General features: G+C 38.4%; 5 protein-coding genes across 5 annotated transcripts; 1 reads left to right on the top strand and 4 right to left on the bottom strand.

Moving 5' to 3' along the window:
• Nucleotides 1-2984: 2984 nt before the first annotated feature.
• Nucleotides 2985-9277, bottom strand: LOC108115110 (esterase B1). The gene is made up of 4 exons (XM_017226362.2): nucleotides 8789-9277; nucleotides 5171-5483; nucleotides 3830-4717; nucleotides 2985-3657 (listed from the first exon to the last, which is right to left on the bottom strand). The coding sequence occupies exons 1-4, from the start codon at nucleotides 8833-8835 to the stop codon at nucleotides 3181-3183; spliced, it is 1725 nt and encodes a 574-aa protein (XP_017081851.2). The 5' UTR covers nucleotides 8836-9277; the 3' UTR covers nucleotides 2985-3180.
• A 1928-nt stretch (nucleotides 9278-11205) lies between these two features.
• On the bottom strand, nucleotides 11206-11875 carry LOC108115119 (ubiquitin-conjugating enzyme E2-18 kDa). Its single transcript, XM_017226370.2, has 2 exons — nucleotides 11308-11875; nucleotides 11206-11252 (listed from the first exon to the last, which is right to left on the bottom strand). The coding sequence occupies exons 1-2, from the start codon at nucleotides 11763-11765 to the stop codon at nucleotides 11246-11248; spliced, it is 465 nt and encodes a 154-aa protein (XP_017081859.1). The 5' UTR covers nucleotides 11766-11875; the 3' UTR covers nucleotides 11206-11245.
• Nucleotides 11876-12046: 171 nt separating this feature from the next.
• On the bottom strand, nucleotides 12047-16869 carry LOC108115051 (esterase B1). The gene is given in 7 exon segments (XM_017226298.2): nucleotides 12047-12603; nucleotides 12663-12832; nucleotides 12893-13109; nucleotides 13111-13457; nucleotides 13515-13665; nucleotides 14317-14629; nucleotides 16728-16869. Coding segments are annotated over 7 exon segments (1719 nt in total). The 5' UTR covers nucleotides 16775-16869; the 3' UTR covers nucleotides 12047-12129.
• Nucleotides 16870-17912: 1043 nt separating this feature from the next.
• LOC121530398 (esterase B1) lies at nucleotides 17913-22565 on the bottom strand. The gene is made up of 3 exons (XM_041819432.1): nucleotides 22147-22565; nucleotides 18457-19332; nucleotides 17913-18359 (listed from the first exon to the last, which is right to left on the bottom strand). The coding sequence occupies exons 1-3, from the start codon at nucleotides 22516-22518 to the stop codon at nucleotides 17913-17915; spliced, it is 1695 nt and encodes a 564-aa protein (XP_041675366.1). The 5' UTR covers nucleotides 22519-22565.
• Nucleotides 19682-22078, top strand: LOC108115115 (esterase B1-like). The gene is given in 4 exon segments (XM_017226367.2): nucleotides 19682-20033; nucleotides 20528-20675; nucleotides 20736-21199; nucleotides 21201-22078. Coding segments are annotated over 4 exon segments (1614 nt in total). The 5' UTR covers nucleotides 19682-19748; the 3' UTR covers nucleotides 21918-22078.
• Nucleotides 22566-22611: the final 46 nt, after the last annotated feature.

Genomic DNA, 22611 nt, shown 5'->3' on the forward strand with positions numbered 1-22611 from the left:
ACTCTGCTAAGAAAATGTAAATGGAATATCAAATGTCCAGGAGAAGAGTGGAAACAACGTGCCAGCTCAGCGGTTCTAGTCGCACATGATAATCATGAGCATTTCGCGCGGCGCAACAATTGCCTCATGAATTTTTCAAAGGCAAATCAAATCAAAGTGGACCCTCTGCCACGCCCCCTCATCAGAGTCCCCCTTTTTCCGCCCCGGCGAAGTCATAATTTTCCGGCAGTTCGCGTGACTTTTCCATGCCATTTCGTGACTTGATTACAGCGCACGGTTAACATGAGCCCTTGTTTTTGTTTGCATTGTGCAAGGATAATTGGGGAGGTCCTGCTGCTCGGCGTTGAATATGTCCCCCAGCCATCAAAGCACCATTCCCGTTCTTCGGTTCTGCACGTGACACAAAACTATTGTCTGTGATTTTTAAAATTCGAACACAAACTTCTGACACACTTAAGGGCAAAAGGAACCTCACACGTCTCTTTTGAATTGAAGGGGCTAAATGAAATGGGATAGCTCTTTGAAGGGAATCGTCTTTAATGGGTATTGATATTGTCGCTTTCAGAGCGTTTTTGTGGCGACATGAACAGAGAAATTTGCTTTAATCTGCTAGGATTCTACTTGCGGAGAAATAGTGATTTGGAAATTAAATTTCTAGTAAAAGAGAATGTAAACTTGGAGTCTACTTTTAGAAAAAGAATTTCGAACTTGGATGCAATTAAATTAATGATAGTTAAAAGCTCCACATAATTTTATTTTTATTTATACCTATAAATTTGTTTTATGCTTGCAAGAGCAGAGCACGTGATTATGTTTTTGTTTAACGTTTTAATTTAAACCCTTTTTTTACTTTCTTATTACTTTATATTGTACAATAAATTTACCATATTTCTCATTTTTGTTGGTAACATTTACAAGTCTGATGAAATACTTATTGTATATGTGTGCGCCCATAAAAACCGAAATAATCCCTTAAATCTTGTTCAGCGGCAAAGTGAATTCAACCAAAAAACCTGGCATACTTCGCGGCAGCCACAAAATTTCATTTTAAAATTTAGGCATCCCAAAAAAGCTGGCCCTGCCAACAAGCAAGTAAAACAGAAAGTACCAACAAATTTGCTAAGCACCTGTAAATAATAATTACAATATTATAACATAAACAAAATGCCAAAAAATACCGTTGTCGGGCAAAGGTCAACGGAAGTCAGCGCAACCGAGCTTAGTAAATTTGAAGCACGTGTAAGTTTTTAATTACAATTAATGGTTGGGAGTTGTGGGCGTAATGTGGCAGCTTCACAGGCTAACGATTTCTGTGTGTGAATGTGCATTGTGTTTAAGCGGCCTTTGAAGTTGCCATAGGCACAAACACATAGGCACAATATGATTTTGTAATGGGGAAGCTATACATATTCATATATATATATATTTATACATATATACTTGTGGACAGGTGTGCGCGGGCTTTAGGTTTTCTCACTTGACAGCCATCATCTGTATGCGTGCGTGGCTTCGTCCCTGTGCAGGTGTTAATATTGTCATGTTTGAGCGTTTAAGTATTTTTAATATCACAACATGTTGCATACTTTATGAGCGGCTTTAGCATGGGCTTAACCCATGCAAACACAAGCGTGATTGTGTCACTCACACAAAATCGTAATCAGATCAATGTATTTTTTGACGAACTCGGGATATAAAATGGGCATTTTAAAATATACATTTTAAAAATGAGTAAGAATTCAGCAATTTTTAACTTGCAAATAATATGATTTACACTAATAGCGATGATGATTTTAAAAATGATACAAGACCAAAATAATGATGTGATATGTGGTAAACAAGTTGTAAAAGTTGAAGTTTGAATTACCTATTCTTAAGAAAAAATCTGAAATGGGTTTTCCGCAGAGAAAAATAAATATAATTCCTGATTTCAATATATACTTTACAACAAATTAATGGTTAAAACCAGATTTAAGTTCATTTAATATTATATTTTTTAAAATTTTGATTGTTTTAAAGTAGAAAAAATGTTTTTTAAAACATTTAAGAAAAATAGGTAATAATTGTTATACAAATATAGCTGAAAAAGCGCTTGTTATCTAAGTTTAATTACTCCTAATAATTTAACTATTTTATATAATTCAAGTAAGTATTACAAACGTTTTATTATTATATAAAGCACAACAGTTTATTATTTATAGAAATTGTTTAAAATCAGAACAGAATCAATAGGGGTTTCACGGCTTATCAGTAAAAAATTGGAAGCAAGTTTGAACAGGAAACACAAGAGTGTTGCTTACGTATGATTTTTACTAAAACTGAAACACTTTTTATCTTAAGATGATTAAACCGGATTTAAGTGAATGCCAAGAATTTTTGAACCCTAATTTTAGTTTTCAGAAAATAAAAATAGGAAATGAACAGAAATTTTTTTGGACGAATATCTCACAAGAAACATAAGAATGTTGCTTACGTATCATGGAAATTTTGAAAATGTTTATCTGAAAATGATTAAGCCTGATTTTGACGAATGTCAGGTTTTTTTTTAAATTTCTGTGCAGCTTTGTAAAAAATATCAGAGTTTGTTGTTTCAAGATTAATAAAGCGGATTTTAATAAGTTATGAAAAAATGTTTGAAATTGACTATTTGTTTATAAGAAAAATATTCAACGTCTTGCTTATGCTAAGGCTTTTCTTAGAAATATTTTCAATTTTGTACCCATTTTTTTGCACAACAAATATATTTTCTCAATTCATTTATTTTGTTTTATTATTTTGAATTGAATTAATAATTATATCGACTGACATTTTTGTATAATGAACCTCATTTATTTGTTATAAAAATATATATTTAAAAATATTTTTAACTTCTTTCTTACCAAAAAAAAATTCTTTCCCATTTTTAGCGTTAATGCAAAAATAACTTACCTTGGCCTTTGAAGTCTGATGGCCAATTTTCATGCAAACATCATATTTACCAACTCGTGTTTGTGTATATATTTTGATGTATTTACTCTTATTGCTAGGCTTTAAAAAATCACTATTTACATGTGTACATTTGATGTGCTTTTAAGGCCACCCCAGGGCCAGCTTAGGGGCTAATACCTACGAATAAGGCTATATTGCTATTGATAAATGTTATTGCGATGGGGAGTGTTAGGCGAAGGCAGATGGCTGGGTCTTTCAGTACAGGAGTTCTCTGTCGTAGATGCTGTCCCAAAGTCGCAGCTTCTCGGCCTCGGGCAAATCAATCACATGCACATCGTGCGATATATTTAGGCACTTGAAAACCTCATCCTCCCGAGAAATGGGCAGCCACGCACCCTGCGGCTGTTCCTTCTCATCCTGGTAGACCATCGGGATATTGGGATCCCCCGAAATTGCAAACTGAACGACCATGGAAACTAGCCGCTTTATTGTTTTGAACTCGGCTGTGCGGCGTTTTAGCTTCTTGGCAGCAGCATTGTAAAACAAATAGGATAGATCATCAGCATGACAGGTGCCGCGCACCTTGCGCCCACAGGTGATAATTCGCATGATATTGAAGTGCTTGGAGTCGAAGTCGAAGCGGTATAGGAACGTTGGAGCCAATGGAGCGTGATGGGCACGCGAGAGCAAAGTCCTTTGGATGCCGTGCCAGAAATATTTGTACGAGAAGAGCTGTAACGGAGATGAGATGTTAATATTATTAGAAAAATAATAATAAGAAGTTTAATATTAATTTCCTTTAGAGTAAGGATTTTTGTTAACACTAAATGCTTCAAAATGAACTCTAAAAACTAAATTTCTGTATTAAAACTAATAGTATTTCTGTATATCTTTTTCAACTTACATCACTGTACTCCAATATGGTCTTCCTACCAGGGGTCCTATCGCCAAAGTATAGCTCCCGCACTTGCTTGCCGAAGGCTCTTCTTTGCTCCTCATTTAGCTGGGCATCCATGGGAGCGAGATTTTCGCAGTTACCCAGCTGGCAAAGTAATTCAGGCCACTTGTTAACCTCAGGGAACATAAGGAGGCCCTCGAAGGAGTTGCCTCCGATGACCATAGGAATGCTGTTGCCCCAACAGTCGCGCATCATTTCCAGTGGGGACTTGGGAATCACACAATGTGAGGTCAAGTAGGGTTCGATTGTGGGTCCAAAGCTAAACATAGTCAGACGCTGATGACGCTCCTCCATAGTGATAATATCCTCGGCCACCTTTAGCATACTGCTGGCCTTGCACTTCTTAAGATAAGCAAATATATCCCGATCCGTTGCTTCCCCCGTGTAACCAGTTGCCTGGGCTAAGCGATAGGGCCAATTTATATGAGTAGGAGTCTGAGCCCAGGGTGCCAGAGCCGCCCCAGACATTATTACTGCCTTGTGGAAGAGTCCTCTTGTCTGATCGGTCAGCATCATGTAGTGAGTGGATGCTCCTCCAGCACTCTCACCAAAAACGGTTATATTTTCCGGATCGCCACCAAAGAATTTACAATTCTGATTTACCCATCGTAAGGCCATCACTTGATCCTTGAGTCCAGCATTTCCAGGAACATCCAGCTCTTCGTCTTCAAGACTGAGGAAGCCTAAGGCTCCTAGGCGATAGGATATAACCACCAGAACCACATGTTCCATCATTATGTAATCCGGACTGTAGAGATCCCGCGAGGCTTCGCCCATTTGAAAGCCGCCGCCATAAATCCAAACCAGAACCGGCAAAGGTCTGTGAGGATGCAGCTTTGAAAAATGAAATAAGTAAACTAATTAATATACAAGGAAAATATAACCACAACGTTAAGAATTATAAGGTGAAAGAAAGTGCTTTCAAAAATTCATTGATAACCACTAAATATATCAACTTTAAAATCAGTAGAAGTAGTTCTTTATCATCAGGCGTTTACAGTCTTTTTTATGGATCGTAAATTTAACAAATGTGATCAACAACGCTGATAACCATAGTCTATTTCATCATTTGGACTTTTGGTTTTCGTCAGTCTGTCTGTCACCTAATTGGACGAATCGGTTTTAACGAATGATTTTACGTTATTTTTATCAACACATTTTATCTAGCAATATCGGGTTCGAAAAGATTTTTATTAAAAACTCATTTTGAAAAATCAAAACAAATTAAAATGCTTAAAGTGCTTAGAAATCCTAAAGGTAAGAATAAACCTGCTTCCTTCAACTCACCTCCCTTGTGTAGACATTAAGATACAGGCAATCCTCGCTGCCTTGCACCTGCTTCAAAACAATGTTGACCTGACAGGGCTTAGAGCGGACCCGTGTACACCTCTTCACCTCTGTCCAGTGGTCGGGCTCCACGGGCGCCTTGAAACGGAGATCGCCCACCGGGGGCTTGGCAAACGGGATGCCCTCGAAGCTGTAGTAGTTGTTGCCGTAGATCGACTGCCACTTCACCCCCTTCACCTTGCCGTAGACCGTGTCGGCGATGACCTTGTCATTGCTGCGCAGGCGCTGCTGGTTTGTCTTGAACTTGACGTAGCTGCAGGGAAATTGGATAAATAAATTAATTGAAAATACATTTAAGGCGGCAGAGTCAGAAACACTTTGCTGGCAAAGACACCTCCCGAAGTGTTTGGGCGTTCGCTTTCGATTTTGTTTGTAAACAAACGCTTGACGGTGTGTTTCTAGTATTTTTTTTGCGAATTTTCAATTAGCGCGTAAACAAAATTAAATATAAATAGCCAATAGTGAAAATAGAATGTGTGTGCGAAGTGATGTGGAGTGTGATGCCCTGTAAGTCGGCAGAAATAAATGTAGGGATACTCAACTACGTAATGTTAGCGTTTTTATAAGTCCAAAAAAGCTATTTGAAAGTTCGTTTTATAAATAAACATAAAGTATCTTAAAATATTTTATGAGAAACTCCCTTTTTAATATTAAAAATAACTTTTTATTTTAATACCATTAAAATATGCCGAAAAAAGTATATAAAAAAGAATATATACCTTTAATTTTATACTATTTTTTTAAGCTTTAAAATATTAGATACTTCCTCATAAGAACTTTCGTAATGAAGCTTTATTCTTATTTATTATAGATTTAAAATGATACCTTGTTATAACCTTTTTCACCTTTTGTTTCAAAATATGTTAAGAAATAATATACAATTTTTATAAATAAAATTAAAACGCTTAAAAATCTAAGCTCTCTAATAGAATTTTAATGGGTATGATGAATTGGAAATACCCTACAGCGATGGAGGCGCGGCCAATTCAAATTTCAAGTGCGTTTCCATTTGGGAACGTGCGCTCTAAACGACGCGTGAGCCGATCCACAACAGACCGCCATACGCCGCCGCAAAATAGAAGAACTCATAAATGTCTATGGCTGTACAGTGAAATAAAGTAAAGAAGATGAAATGCCCAGCCCAGACAAAAGTCAAGTACAACGATCACAAATCATGAGAGCAAACGGGTCTACGAGTAGTAAACAGAGGCAGCGATTAATTAACAGCTGCCCAGCGTCTACTTCTGGCGGGTTTTGCAGTCGCAGCCTTGAGAAATTCCAGTGGAAATCACTTTTCAAGATGCAATCTATTAGAGAACAAGTGCTAATTGCAAGCTGCCAGTCGAGGTCGAGCCCTAATATCCATTTCTTGAATAACCCACCATATTCTTGACGGAGAACTGGTTTCTTTTTCTGTCCTCCACTGGGGAATTAGATTATTTTTTCACCGCAGCAAATGGTGTTCCACATCCGCATGGCGAATTAAATAATCTGGTCTCGTATGAACTGCAAATTGTTGGTGGAGAAATGGTCTCGGAATCAAAATGAACAGATTAAGGAAATCCAAATTCAATTTCATTTCAAACATAATTGCATGTGTGTTTGTGTTTGTATTTTCTGTATTTTTTAGAAAAATAAACTGTGCAACTGGCAACTCAAAATATTTACAAATTAAAATACGAATGAGAGGATGTGAAATGGAAATTAAAATGGAAAATTTCGGAAAATCAATCAATATTGCCATGCATCAAAGCCTTGCAACCAGGTCAATGGCATTTTGCTTGAGTGCATTCAGTATTCAATATTATTTTTCCACCAAAAACAAAAATAAGGCAAGTATAATATTTCATATTTTCCATCTATCAAATTCAAGCATTCGTGTGTAAAGCGATGCAGAAAGTTATAGAAACCCGTTGATTTTTGATCAAACTTGTTATATTTACTTTTAACGTATTTTTACTTAAAAACAATTTCAAATATTGACGAAACAGCGAAAGAAAATATTTACAACAGCTTCTAGTTATTTAAACTTTCAGGACTGCTGACTTATTAAGAAAAATATTAATATTTGAATAGAAATTTTTTGTGTAATTAAGTTTAAATTTATTTCAATTAGCAACGCAATTGAATACCCTAAGATGATACGGACAATTAGACTGGAAATAAAAATTGAAGTGTGAGAAATAAATTTAGGCATTTAAGACCAGCAAATAGTTTATTGGAGGGCGCGGACAAAGCTAAAGTTTAAGTTTGTTGTATAAAAGTCGATTTGCATTCGTCCATTGAACTTCTTCGTTTCTTGTTTACCTTGCCTGACTTCTTCGTTTAACTTTTTAACTGCTTTTTTCTCTTGGGCTTCTTTGCTTTTGGCCAAGTCTCTACTCTCAAGCTAAAACTTTTGCGCTGAGGCTGCAACTTAGTGTAATTGCCTTGACATTTGCCAAACGTGATTCTTATTAAATAATTTTTCTAATCGTCACCAAAAAAAATTAATTATGTGAGAAACAAAAACGTATTTATTTTTTCCAACTATTTCAGCTGAGTGGGCTGTCCCGCAAATGATTTATATCAGAGGATCGCAAAAGGTTTTGGTAATCTACTTACTGACGCACCATCATAAGCTAGGGTAGTTTAAAATCTTATCAGTCTATATGCTTGATACCGATAATTGATAGTTGGCCCAAACAGAGGCAGTTACTGCGAGTTTTCCCTTATCAATCGTGTGCGGCTGCTTCGACATAATTCGCTTGAACTTTTTCGCACTCAAGAGCCCCGACATTGATTTCTAAAACTGATGTGTAATGCCGGAGGGGGACAAGGTCCACACCAGATGTCTGCTGATCGCTTGACGAATTTCATTACCAATCTTTTCGACGAGACTTCGAGTTGATGACGTTCCGATTTGTTTATTACGAATGCCGATGATGCGGATGCAGAAACGAGACCTTATCGGCGACTTTATGACTATTAATAAGACCCAAATGGTGAACCGGATTCGGGTCTCTGCCAGAGCAGTCTGTAATCTCTTGATAAGAATCGATGCTCGGCGGGCCGAACTTCTCTTATCGGGGCTTCTCGGCTTGAGACACATATGGTCATGGCAACTCATGGGTTACAGTATACAGAAGAGTGTGGATCCCGCCAATTGACCTTATTGATTGGTGAATTTACTAGACTCCACGCCTGCGGAATGTTTCTTGCCGAAATGTACAGAAAAATGTATTTCAGAATAAGCTTATCAAATAAGTGTTTTTAAAACTATGCCAGATGTTATCTGGAACAACTTTGAAATACAATTTAAATAATAATTTGTGTGAAATCCGAGAGGTTATCGTCAAGTTATTTTTATAATATAATACAGTCTCCGACACGCTAAAGTTCTCATATTTTTCTTTGCAGAACTATTCAATTTGATAAGTCCCCTTATTTATTTCAAAATATAAAACATTCTTTAGGTTCTAAAATCGATATGTGAAACATTGCTGAATACAAGACTTCTATATAAACTTTACGAATAAACATCCTTCGATTTCACTTAAACTGAATTGTTTGACTTACTTCAGTGCAATGCGCATCTGATCGGCCACGGCTATATCGAATGACATCTTGCTGTGGTCTCACGCCCGCGGCCACAATCGATTCCCTTCCGGATATATTGGTCTATATATGCGAAACTATTAAATACACAAAACACAATTGGAAAGCTGTTCGAAATCCCAGTGAAAACAAACGCGGGCGACACACACGGAAAATGTATAAAAATCGCAACTGGACAATGGGGCGAATGCGTAACGGGAGTCGAATCAGCTGCCGGCCCTTTTAACTTTTACTTTGTTGCTTTTTGTTTTAAAGCGGAATTAATCGAGATTTGAATTCACTATTTTCTGTTCTCGCTTTATTTGCTTCACAAAACCCAATGTCACATCACTTGTTGCTCTGATTTCACAGATTCGGAGTAATTGAAATAAAGGCACCGGATTTTTATTGCGGGAACTGGGACTAATTTGTAGCCTGAGAATCTAAGGCTGGCGTTGCGCTTTACTCAGGGTCCGCTCGGCAACTGAGCATTTAAAGTAAGCGCCGGCTAAGTTTAGTGCCCGCCGACGTTCGACTCGCAAACACACATTCTCACACACAGAGAAGCACAAGCACAAGCAGCTTGTCGATGATGATTTTTCCACTCGTTTGCCCATTCCGTACTGGCCACGGGGTCGTATGAGTGATATTCTAGCTTTGTGTGCGCTGTGCACTCAAACAAATGCCTTGGGGCATTCGGTTTGGTCGAGTGAGTTCGCTTGCTGGCCGTGCTGGGCGCCGTTGTTTTGTTTAGGCGTTATCGTTTTTGTTGCTGCCGCTTTGTTTATTGTTTATAGCATTCGGTAGTATTCGCCTATCAGCCCTCCGCCAATGTTATTAATGTTATTGCTGTTATGCGGGCAGAGTTTTGGGCATTTCTTGCCGGGCACCATAAAAAGGATTGCATTTAGTGAGCTAGAAATTATGAATCAATATGAAATAACATCAATATTAGCCGTGAACTTAAAAGAACAGTAATATTGTTTTCAGAAAGTTAAAGGCAAAAGGTTGTAATTTCTGATGAGGCGACATTTTACTCATCTCAAAATATTATAGTATTTATGACAGCTAATATATCATTTTTGGGTGTACTTAATTTAATATTCATATGTGATAGATGTGACATTTTGGTAAGCACTTAATGCAGTTGGATATAATGGACAAACTCATCGAAGAGTTACACAAAATTAAGAGTCAACTTATGAGTATTTACTCACTTAATCAATTATTTATTAAATACTTAAAAGAAGAATATTTATAATTATTCACCTACATTATTTATACTTTTATACAGAAATAGTTTTTAAGCAGATTACTTAGAAGAAGTATATCCCCAAATAAATATAAACAATGAATAAATATATACACTTGAATATTTTATATATAACAAAACGGATTTTCCGACATAAAGATACACTTCAAAAGCTGCCTTACCTTGCAAAATGCATTCAGTTTTATTTATTAATTTATTCAGGGTGAATAACAAACCAGTTTTCCGCATTACTCAATAATTCCGGTAATTTTATTGAGTGCTGATGAAGACGATTCTCTTGCCCTTAGAAATTGCCATGATAAATCTACAATATGCAATTACCAAAGTAACTGGGAGAATCAGCAATGGCTGAAATGGTAATAGAACAAAGGTATTTCATGAAATCGATATAGGCACATTTCTGGCCATCAAAATCTACTCACAGCTAATTGAGTTAGTTTCCCCTGAGAGGCCAAACCAGGAAAATGTAGTTCGCGTAATTATAGAATATTATATCGACTTACAAAGCCATTTTACCCCTACTAAGCCACGCAAACTAACGTGTTTGTATCGAGTTTATTTCCATGTGATGGCTTTTTTACTAAGCATGGTTGAAACCGCTTTTTTCATTTTTATATGACAAATTTCATTCACAACTTAATTGGTCAATTAAAGTCATCGAGAGTAATTCCCTGTTGTTGACGCCGTTTTGAACTTGTTTAGCGGTTAGTTTATACTTTAAATATCATCTCATATGGACCATAAACACCTTTTAATACACTTTTTATATTATATTCTAGCTATTTAAAGGCACTAGTGTTATTTCCAAAAGGTTTAGGCTAATGCTAGTCTGCCCAATCCCCCATAACTTATTCAATAACCAACTAGGCCAGCAAAATGCTAGGCACTTGGATTTATAAATAACTTGTCAGCCCTGAGGCACTTCTGATCAAGTATATATGCGATGATGACTTCTGATTTAGTTCCGATAAGAATAAAAATAGTTTGATCAATTTTCAGGTTACACCTGGAAAATTTATTAGCAAGTATTTTGTGTACCATCGGAAAATTGTATTATTATTTATATTATTATTATCTGTTATTAGTTATTAGTCATTGAGTTGTATTTACCCGGAGTATCTCATTATAAAAAATAAAATTACACAGTATGACCGACAAGTTGATTTTCATGGCCTAAAATATATTTAATTTTGAAATACAAATAATGTGAACTGCAGGCTGACCTTACTCTGGTCGCTTCTCCGCATTCTTCTTAGTGAACTCCTCGGCGGTCTTCATGAACTTCTTGTGCTCCTTTACGAACTCTTCGGCCAGGTCAGAACGTAGCGGATGCTCTGGTTCTGGGTCATGGACAATGGCTATCAGGGCCTGGAGGACCTGCTCTGTGCGCGTTGTGGGCTTCCAGTTATCTGTACTGATTATGGGCAGGCACACCTCTCCCTTCTCGTCCACATTCGGGTGATAGATCTTCGTCTTGAAAAGGATCTTCGGCGGCATAAAGGGATACTGTGGCGGGAAATTAATTTCAATGCGAAAGGCGCCCTTGTTATAAGGCGCCTTTTCCGGAACCAAGAGTCCCGTCCACATTAGCAGGGACTCGTCGCTGCTCTCGATGTTCCGCAGAGTGCTCATCTTGGCCTCAACCAGGTCGGAGAGCTCCCGGGTCAGACGACGAGTTGCAGCCATTCTATCAACGGGATCGGAATTCTTTTCCTTTATATTCCCTGCGTCTTGAAAAAACCCTTTCAATTTAAAATAGTCTAAAAATGTAATTTTTCTATTGTTTTCATAGAGAACTGACAAAAAAGTCGAAAGTGTCTGGCAAATCTTTTTGCATACGAACTGGTAGGCTCAGAAAAAAGTTTGGGATAGGTTAGAAAAAGGGTTATGCTTATCTATGAGAAATTCTTGGCTATTAAACATGGTTTTCACATAGAACGTTTTGGTCATTATGGGAAATTGAAATGTAATAAACAAGCATATCGTAACATTTATTTAATAAAGCATTTTGTCCTATATATATACACATTACTAAAGAGTTATTTTCCCCTTAAAACAATAAATCTTTGTTGTCGTCATAAAGGCTTTCCCAAACCTTCAATTTTGACCACTCAGGCAGATCGATGAACTTCAGGTCATCACTGATGTTAAGGCACTTGATGACCGTATCAGATTTGCGAACTGGATCTACGGTCAGAGTGTCCATGCCGTTAATTTTCTCGTTGTAAGGATTTCCCGTGGCAGCAAACTGCGTCCAGATTCCTACAGTCCTCTCGATATTCCTGTACTCCCGACTATCCTTGGGCAATCGACGAGCCAAAAGGCTGGTGAATAGGTAGGCCAAATCATCAGCATGGCTCACACCCTTAACACCACGACCCATTCGCATAATGCGGTAAGGGAAGATGAGTTCCTCCGAGTTGAAATCATATCGGTAGAAATATACAGGAGCTCCAGCGGCATGGGTGTGACGGGAATGGACCACCCTCAGAGCCGGAAAAACGAAGTAGTAAATCGAACAGAGCTGGAGAGTGTCATAAATGTAGTCATAAATGAACGAAGAAGTCTTTTCAAATCACTTACATCCATATAATTATCTGGGGTGCTTTCTGTTCCAGTGCGATGAGCATCACGAATCTTAACACTCCACGAATCCAGTTTATCCTTACTGGGATCCTTGGCCAGCAATTCCCTAGGAATGAAAGGAGTACCAGCATCCACCTGCTGCACCACCTGAGGCATCATCTTGATCTCTGTTAATTAAAATAGTGAAATTTTAGTTTCATTAAAAATAAAACAGTACATCTTCTTACCCGGAACCCACAGCAGACCCTCGTATGAAGTGTTTCCAATCATCATGGGAATGGAGTTGCTCCAGGCCGTCTTCATCATCTCCTTTGGAGGCTTAGGTATAACACACTCGGGCGTGCTGAATGGTTCCAGCGAAGGCCCAAAGGCAAACATAATCTTGTTCGCGCGATCCTCCAAAGTCAAGACATTTTCCTCGACCCTAATCAGATCTCTTGCCTTTCACATTCTGCAGGAATTCCAGTACATCCTTGTCGTTATCCTCCCCCTTGTAGCCAGCCAGCTTGGCTATTCTGTAGGGATTATGGGTGATGTCGCCGTTGTAGGCCCATGGACAAACGGCACTACCAGACTGCAGGATACCGCGATGGAAGAGTCCTTGGGTCTGCTCGGTAATCATCATATAATGAGTGGAGGCGCCTCCAGCACTTTCTCCGAAGACAGTTATGCAGTTGGGATCCCCACCGAAGCTGGCGCAATTATTCTTGATCCACTTCAGGGCCAAGACCTGATCCTTGAGACCAGCATTTCCAGGTACATTTAGTTCAGGTGACTTCAAACTCAAGAAGCCTATATGGGTAATTAAAGACTTAGTACAAGAATTTTCTAGTACAATATATAACCTACCCAAAGCACCAAGTCGATATTGAATGGTGACCAGGATAACATCCTCCTTCATGAAGTAGTCCGGGCCATACCATTCTCTATTGGCCTCGCCGATAATAAAGCCACCTCCATGAATCCAAACCATAACAGGACGGGGCTTATCTGGCTTTACCTTTAAATTTAAAACAGTTTAAAAATAAGGTTTTATTATTTACACAATAAGTATTAAAATATAAAAAAGTCATACAATCTATCTCTTCCAAAGCTCAGTGTATCTTTTGCTTAGAATGTGTAATTTGAAGATATTATAAAAGTATTTACTCTTTTAAGATATACATTAATTATCTTTATCTGAAAAGAAAACCGTGTGTTGTAGCAAATGTTTATTCTTAGAAGTTAAATTGAATGAAAAGTTATGTTAAGATAAGTTAAGTTATTAATGTTATGAAAAAGTGGATTAAGTTTGTGGTCACAATTGATGTAAGATATTAAAAATCAAGACTTTTTTAATTATAATTGAGATCTAATCATCCGACTCGAGAAACATATTTTTATACACCTACAAAAATTTATTAATAAATAAATAATTATATAGATTGATTCACCAAAACAGAAACTGATTTATTGCATTTATTTATTTATAATAAAAATTATAATGAAGTCGTAAATATGTTTGGCAAAGCTTCGTGGAGCAAACATTTTGATAAATTAGTAAAATTAATAGAATAAATGGAATGTTATATCGAACGAATCAGAGGTATGTCTCAATGGAAAATGTAAATTTATATTTATTTAAGTATCTCTTTATGTTTTCCATACTCACATTGTTAGTGTAAACATTCAGGTAGAGGCAGTCCTCAGAACCCTCGACTTTATCGAAAACGAACTGCACTTGAACAGCCTTATCCTTCGGCTGGCTGCAGTCCCTTACTCCCTCCCAGGGGATAGGCCTTTGAGGCGCTTTGAATCTCAACTCCCCCACCGGAGGCTGGGCGTAGGGGATTCCCTCGAAACTGAAGTAGGGTACATCGTAGATCGACAATCGCTTCACACCCCGCACTTTTCCGTACTCCGTGTCAGCAAGTACGGTCTCGTTGGTGGACTGACGATACTGCTGGACTTTATGCTCGATGGTTCTGCAATTGCAATGATGATGATACATATAATTAGCATAACAATATTGGGCTCGACCAGCACCCGGATAATTTGATATTTTTGTCACAAAGTCAATTATTTTAATTCATTCTCAAAGCCACATGCCACTGGGCAGACTGCATGCATTGCATTAAATTTAAATTGTTTTGCTGATGTTCATCACATCGCATCCACCAGACCAGCCCATACCAGCCCATTCAAAACCCATTTCTCAGCTTCATGGAGACACTTTGAAAAAGGTTTTAAAGTCTACTCATGTATAAACTGAAAGGATATTGATTCGGTAAACTAAGGAAATAAAGGGCGAACTTAACAGACAGATAGATTAATTAAGGAATCACAAAACCAAACCCAAAATATTTTAATGCACATATTTATTGAGTTAAATCTAAAAATCCAAATACAGAATCACCTTTTTAAGTGTACCCATAGTCATAGTTGCCGGCTCAGCCTGGACACCCGGTTTTAGGTGGTGCAGTCAACTGTGTGGTCCACCTGCTAACCAGGCACGTCTGTCAGTGATAAATTAACACAGTCCGCTGCTGCTACTGGTGGCCAGTGGAGCAGTGTACTCGAAATTTAAAGCCCAGGACTGCCCTTAAATCATTTGAAGTTGAAGCTCAGTCAACCCCTTGGACTGGACCATTAATGACCATCAAAATGTGGTCATAATCTTGTGAATGTATAATAAGCAGTTGTCTTCTGTCTTATCAGCAGCTGTCAGTTTGTTATCACAGGCCATGCTCTTAAGGGGACTTAATTATTTCATTTCACTTTAAAAATAAATGTCTTTAATCACAAAGGTCGCGATGTTCGTTTATTTACGTATAAAACACACTTAAATTTGAAAAAAATTACTAGGTTTTAATAGCGTTGTGTTGGTTTTTATAATAAAAAATATTAACAATGTATATAATGTGAAAAATTGCTGATAATTATTCTGAGCCCTACACAGACTTATAATTACATTACATTAAGGCAATAAAAAAAATCACACCTATTTGCCTGTCAACGTGATAAAATTTTAATTTGCCAATTATAGGCTTTAGCTATACATTTAAAGCGAAACACCAGTGAAACGGTTTGAAACTGAAACTATTTTTACCAATAACACAGACTTCATTATCAAGGCTGAAGCGTGATAAGAACCGGACGAGAGGATGATGACTTTGAGAATTAAGTAATTATCTATGGTCCCGCAACGTGGCCAAGTCAATATTTAATTAATGCTATCATCTATTGACAAGCTACTCGTTTTTTGAGATCTAAGGGTGCAGCCCTCATTGTTGATTTTACAGATGTCTGCTAGCTTGCAAAGCAAGTATCATCGAATCTCGTTTTAATATCCATTAAATTGCGAGCCATGTAATAACGAGTATATGGGGCTATAAATTTAACATCGAAAACGTTATACTGATTAAGCAATAAATGCAGATTTATGAATTGAACCGATTAATGGTTATATGTGACATTTTTATTACCACGGCAACAACTTTTTCGAATAAAACGCGAAGAAACTTTGTCAGTTAACGTTTTCGATCATCTAAAATGATTTGCAAAATGACACATATAAATAATTATGGTTACTCATAATGTTTGGATGGTAAAGCGAGCATAAGAAAGCTATGAAAGTATTTTATTATTACAAATTGCTCGCCATTCGCCTTTATCTTCAATAATAACTTCGCAATCTTGTTAAATCAAATACAATTTTATCGAAGTTCCTTGATGACCTTACCCTACCCATACTCATCACGATTGCGTAATTCTTTAAAATCTAATCTTCTGGCTGCGAAACCGCCGCAATTAGATTGCTAAAAATTAATAATTCCCATCATCCGAAGACTTACTCATGCATGACAGTAAAATTACTACGAAATAAGTCCTAAAAAAAGCTGAACAAACAGAAAACTCGAAGCACGAACCGCCACAATTGACAAAGCTAACCACAACAAAGGCACCCACTACCACAGCACCAATCGAAAGTATAGAAAGCAAGACTCTCCGCATTAATAAGCAATAATTTAATAAATAACAAACGAAAAAATGTCTGGCATTAAGGTTAACATCGAAACTTACTTGAGGCGCCAGCGCAGGCGCTCCACAAAGCCGAGGTTCTTGTTCATATCGACTATAGACTAGTTCACCACACACGATCCGATCGATTTTGCTATATATATATATATATGTATATAATTATGGCCACGAGCTGCGTACTGTATCGCGCCAGCGCCAAACAGAAACTGAAATTAAAAACACACTTTTTCACATCGGATTCCAGCGGCGGAGCGTCCGGCAAAAAGCGCGCAAAATAGGCGAAAAACAAGTAAAAAAGGTTATAGAAAAAAAATATACTACATTAACACAAATATCAGAATACAAATTACTCAAAAAAGAGGAGCGCAGAGAGCGGTGGAGAGAATGAAATTTATACAAAAAGAATACAACAAAATGGATTTCAAGTGCGGACCCGAGATAAAGGGAATAACTGATATAGCTGCAGCCGATCATGGAGCGTGTGGGCTGTCGGCTGGAAACTTGGGCGGGGGGAGTGGCAACACCTCCTAGCAGAATGCATAATTAATAAGCACTGCAAAAAAAATACCTAATCCCTTTAAATAAGAGTTATTAAAATACTAAATTGCTTAACCGTAATCGAGTATCAGAATCCCCTGGTTATGTATCTTCAAGATGGATATGTATCTCAGGTAAGAAGAAACTAGGTATCATAATTTACCTTAGCACTTGGCTAGGCCGCTCTATTACCTGTTCTAACTTACCTCTTCTAACAGCAACTATTAGCCTAACTATCTTGAAGTTTCTTGGTACTAACTGAAGGCGAAAAGGGGGGCGGGGCCGCCCACTGAGTGGGTCAACAACATTTGGATCGCGCCGGCAAAACTAGTGTAAACAAATTGATGCGATTTGTTTTTGTTTACACGGTCACAAAGCATTCTGATGGAGTGGGGCGTTGCCGCAAAGCTTTGGATCAGCTTTAGCGAATAAAAGCTAGACAGTGGGCATAGTTTCCATCTCACTTTTAAAAATTAATTTATAACGTAATTTAAAGATATATATTAAAGAAATATTGTCTTAAAATTTAGATCATGTTGGTCTTTATTAAATTTACATATTTAATATGTACCATTTGGTAAAGGGTAGTTACTCCTTCTTCTACCTGCTAAATTAATATTAATTATGAAAAAAAAAAGAATACCATTTATAAAATATTTATTAAAAAAAAATATAGTAAAATATTTTGCATTATTTCGCGTTACAATAAAGACTATTCCACACCTCCAGACCCTCCTTTTCGGCCTGCGTGACACACTCCACCTCCTGTCCAATGTTTAACACCTTGAAAGGGGCCTTTGTGGAGACGGGAAACCAATAATCTGGTTCCGTCTCCGAACAATTGGGATCGCCGTTCCGGGCAAAGGTCGTCAATATGCTCACCATGCGATGAATAGTTAGGTATTCCGCAGAATCCAAGGGCTGCTTCTTCTGGCCCTGCTTGTGGAATATGTAACCCAAGTCGTCCGCATGACAGACACCGCGTTTGATGTCGTCACCGCAGAGCTGGTTTCGCATCAGGTTTAACTTTGGCGAATCGAAGTCGAACCGGTATAGATAGGTGGGTGCTTGGGCGTGGGCTAATCTGGAGAGGACTACCCTATGGATGCCATGCCAGAACAGCTTGTAGCTGAAGAGCTGAGGAGATAATTTGTATATATATGAATGTCATATTTTTGCTTATGAGGCTAAAATTAATGACAGTCATAGTCAGAAATAGTTTTTTATTACTCACATCTAGAATTTGGGTAATGTTACTCTTGGTGATTCCGCGTGGTCCGTAGTGATGTTTAATCAATACATCCGCAGCGATGTTTCGCTCCTCGACGCTCATCGACTGATAAAGATCATAGGGCAAAACCATCGCAGGCTCCTCTTTGAGCAGATCCAGCACATAACCATTGTTCTCCTGGCAAAATGGATAGCAAACCAGTCCCTCAAAGGATGTCCCACCCAGAAGCAGGGGCACTTGACAGGACCACGCCTCTTTCATCAGCTGCTGAAATGGAGCCTGAATAAGACCTCCCACAACAGGAGTAAAGGCGTTGAGGAACCCAAAGCATCGATCCCGGGCTGAGATTAAATCGTGACCGATAAGCTTCTCTGCTTTCACACTCTGCAGGAATTTTAGTAGAGAGGACTCTTCCGCGGGCCCTTCATATCCAACGGCCATGGCTAGCCGGCAAAATGAGCTTTCTTTTTCGGGAGCATCGACCCATGGACTTAACATCGATCCAGACATCATTATGGCTTTATGGAAGAGACCCTTGGCCTGCGGCAGGCACATCATAAAGTGCACCGAGGCAGCCCCAGCACTCTCACCAAACAGCGTAATATTCTCCGGGTCTCCATTAAACTTCTGGATGTGCTCTTTGACCCATTGAAGAGCCAGTAACTGATCTTGGAGTCCCGCGTTGCCCGGCACATTCGACTCGGAACTCGGCATGGAAAGGAAACCCAGGGAGCAAAGTCGATAGTTGAACAGCACATAGACAACATCCTTGCACATCAAATAGTCCGGGCCGTATTTGCTCTTAATAGCTCCTCCCGTGCGAAATCCTCCGCCGTAGATGTACACCATAACGGGCAGGGGTGGCTTCGTTTCATCGAACTAGGAGATTCATCAATCGGAAAAGAGGAAATGTATAACTATTATTAATATTAGAGAAATATAAATATGTTTTAGTCTTTTATTATCTTTCATTTGCGTATTTACTATAAATTCTTGCAACCTATGGACTTGAAAGATAAAACCTTATCATTATAAAAAAAATCTTTAAATACCCCCTTGTTTTTATGTTGTGAAATTTTGAAATTACTTCCCTAGATATCTGCATATAATCTATCATCGTAAAAGTTAAGATTTTGTTTTAAGATTGATAAGCAGCTACTATCTAACTGCAATTTCGTTCTTCCAAAATTTTCCACATTCTAAGTTGAGTCCCCCTCGAGATCGGAAATGTCGTTCTACTAGTCGAAGAAGATTTTTTTTCCGGCCAAATCATATATTCATATAATTTAATTATAATGCATAGTGGTGAAACCTCCCCAGTGGTCCAAACGACCCACGGCAAAGTGCAAGGAACACTTCTTAAGGGGATCTATGACGATGAGTTCTATGCTTTTGATGGCATTCCATATGCTGTTCCACCGCTTGGAACTCTCCGCTTTAAGGAGCCTCACGATCTTAAGCCATGGAGTGGTATTAAAGATTGCTCCCAGCCGTTAAACAAGTGCCTACAAGTTAGCTCCTTAACCGATTTGGTGGAGGGCTCCGAGGATTGCCTGTATCTGAATATATCAGTGAAGAAGGTGAGTTTCAATTTATAGATATTTATACCCGTTACTCGTAGAGTAAAAGGGTGTATTAGATTCGTTGAAAAGTATGTAACAGGTAGAAGAAATCGTTTCCCACCCTATAAAATATATATATTCTTGATCAGTATCAATAGCGAAGACGGTTGAGTCATGTGCGTCTGTCCGTATGAACGCTGAGATCTCAGGAACTATAGCAGATACAAAGTTGAGATTAAGCATGAAGATTCTTGAGGTTCCGGGACAGCGCAAGTTTATTTCCGCATCCTGCCACGCCCACAAATCACCAAAAACTAAAATCGCTTAAATCAGGAACTATTAGAGCTAGAATGTTAAAATTCAGTATGTATAATCTTGGGATGCCAGCGCATCTTATGGTGGTACCATCCGGCCACACCCACTTTTATGCCCACTGTTACGCTAATTAAAGTTTGAAAATCAAACATTTTTTAAATAAGTATCCGCCATACAATATATTATATTTTTATTAGCTGATCGGCGATCCTATGCCCATAATGGTTTACATCCATGGAGGTGCCTTTAAGGGCGGGGATTCTTCGAGACGGGCATGGAGTCCGGACTATTTTATGAAGGAAAACGTTGTCTATATAAGCATTGGTCATCGGCTGGGACCATTAGGTGAGATAAAACAAATCAAACTAAATATTACAAACATAATCAATATTTTTCTTTTTTCAGGCTTTCTTAGTTTTAAGGACCCTAGTCTCGAAATTCCTGGTAATGCTGGTCTGAAGGACATAATACTGGGACTTAAGTGGATCAAGGCAAATGCTGCCAACTTCAATGGTGACCCGGATAGAATAACTATCTTCGGCCACAGCTCCGGGAGTTCTTTGGTTCAACTTCTTTTAGCCAGTCCACAAACGGAAGGTCTTTTCCACAAGGCCATCCTTATGGCGGGCTTTTCCATGGAGTTGGATCGGCTGCCCAATATGGAATATCGACTGGCCAAGCATTTGGGATACGAAGGAGAGAACATCGATAGCCAGGTTTTAGAGTACCTTTTGAAGGCAGATCCGCATCTTCTTGTCTCCTCGAATTTTTTTACTCCATTGGAGAAGAATCATGGGATTTCTATGGCCTTCAGACCTTGTAAAGAGGGCTATTCCACTCCGAATGCTGTTCTCCTGGCAGAACCCATTAGAACTACACCGAAACACGTGGAGCAATCGCATTCCTATTATTTTGGGAGCCAATACTAATGAAGGATTAATGAACGTAGTCGATCTTAAGACTGATCCCAAAGTCTTGCTTACGCTACAGGAATATCCCGAGCGCGTGATTCCCTCTCATCTTAAGAACATCTGTGATCCCATCCAAAAACGAGAGATGGGTGTTAAAATGCTGGAATATTTCTGTCAGGCGCATGGTGATCAACTGAACTTGGATCATTTCGATGCCATAACTGATATGTTTACCCATAACTTTTTCCACAATCTATATCGATTAATCCAATCCAGATTGGCTTACGGCCAGGCCCCGACATATTTTTACCGTTTTGATTTCGATTCGCCGGATTTCAACTTTTACCGGATTCGTTACCATGGAACGGAACAGCGCGGTGTTGGACATGTTGATGAGCTAGGCTATATCTTTGTACTCCCGGCCACTTTCAGATTGGACAAATCTCGTCCAGAGTTCATAACGATTTTACGAATGGTATCAATGTTGGTGCACTTTGCAGCCACATCGGATCCTAACTCACCACTCACAAAACCTCTTGTGGATTGGAAACCTGTTACCTCTGAATCATTAATGGCCCTTAACATTAACGAGGAATTGAAGTTTATTCCACATGATATGCCTAAGCTAATGCTCCACGATCAGTTTTTGAAACAGTCCGGAGTGCCACTCTTTTAGATTTCTCTGAAATACTTTCAAAATTAATTTAGGCATAACAACGTTTTTAACTAACTGACAATGATTGAATTTTCAGGAATAAAATCTCAATATTTTCAAAACAAACATCCACTGTTGTATGCTAACTTAATTCCCTACAAATAAGGGATCCTATATCCTAAACAAAGTTATTACTAAATAGAGAGCCTAACCAAAATCCTTATATAAAATATAAACTGAGATTACTTACATGCTTGGTGTACACGTTGAGATACAAGCAATCCTCACTGCCGATGACTTCGCATGTTTTCCTATCCATTTGCAAGGGAATTGGCTTCTCCTGTCGTGCATCCAGCTCTGAATCCCATGCTTCCGCTGGTAGAGGAGCCCTAAAACGAAGTGGCCCAAGTGGTGGCTTGGCAAACGGAATTCCTTCGAAACTATAGAAATCGTTCCCGTATATTCCACACTGCCGACGACCCCTCACTTTTCCCACTGAAAGCTCAACAACCTTTGAGTCCGTATCACCTGCTTGTGGGCAGGTAAAATGCCTGAGACAAGTTCCTAAAAATTGCCAGCATTTAATACGACATCGACTACTCGGCTGGTAGAGTTTCCACATGTCATAATCGAATGCCACGTTATGACCTAAGGCGAACGGAGAACTCGATCTGGTATATTCGAAGTTCCCCCCGAATTAATTTTAATGATTGAA

Source organism: Drosophila eugracilis, unplaced genomic scaffold (genome assembly GCF_018153835.1).
Source record: "Drosophila eugracilis isolate 14026-0451.02 unplaced genomic scaffold, ASM1815383v1 contig_722, whole genome shotgun sequence".
Classification (NCBI taxonomy): domain Eukaryota; kingdom Metazoa; phylum Arthropoda; class Insecta; order Diptera; family Drosophilidae; genus Drosophila; species Drosophila eugracilis.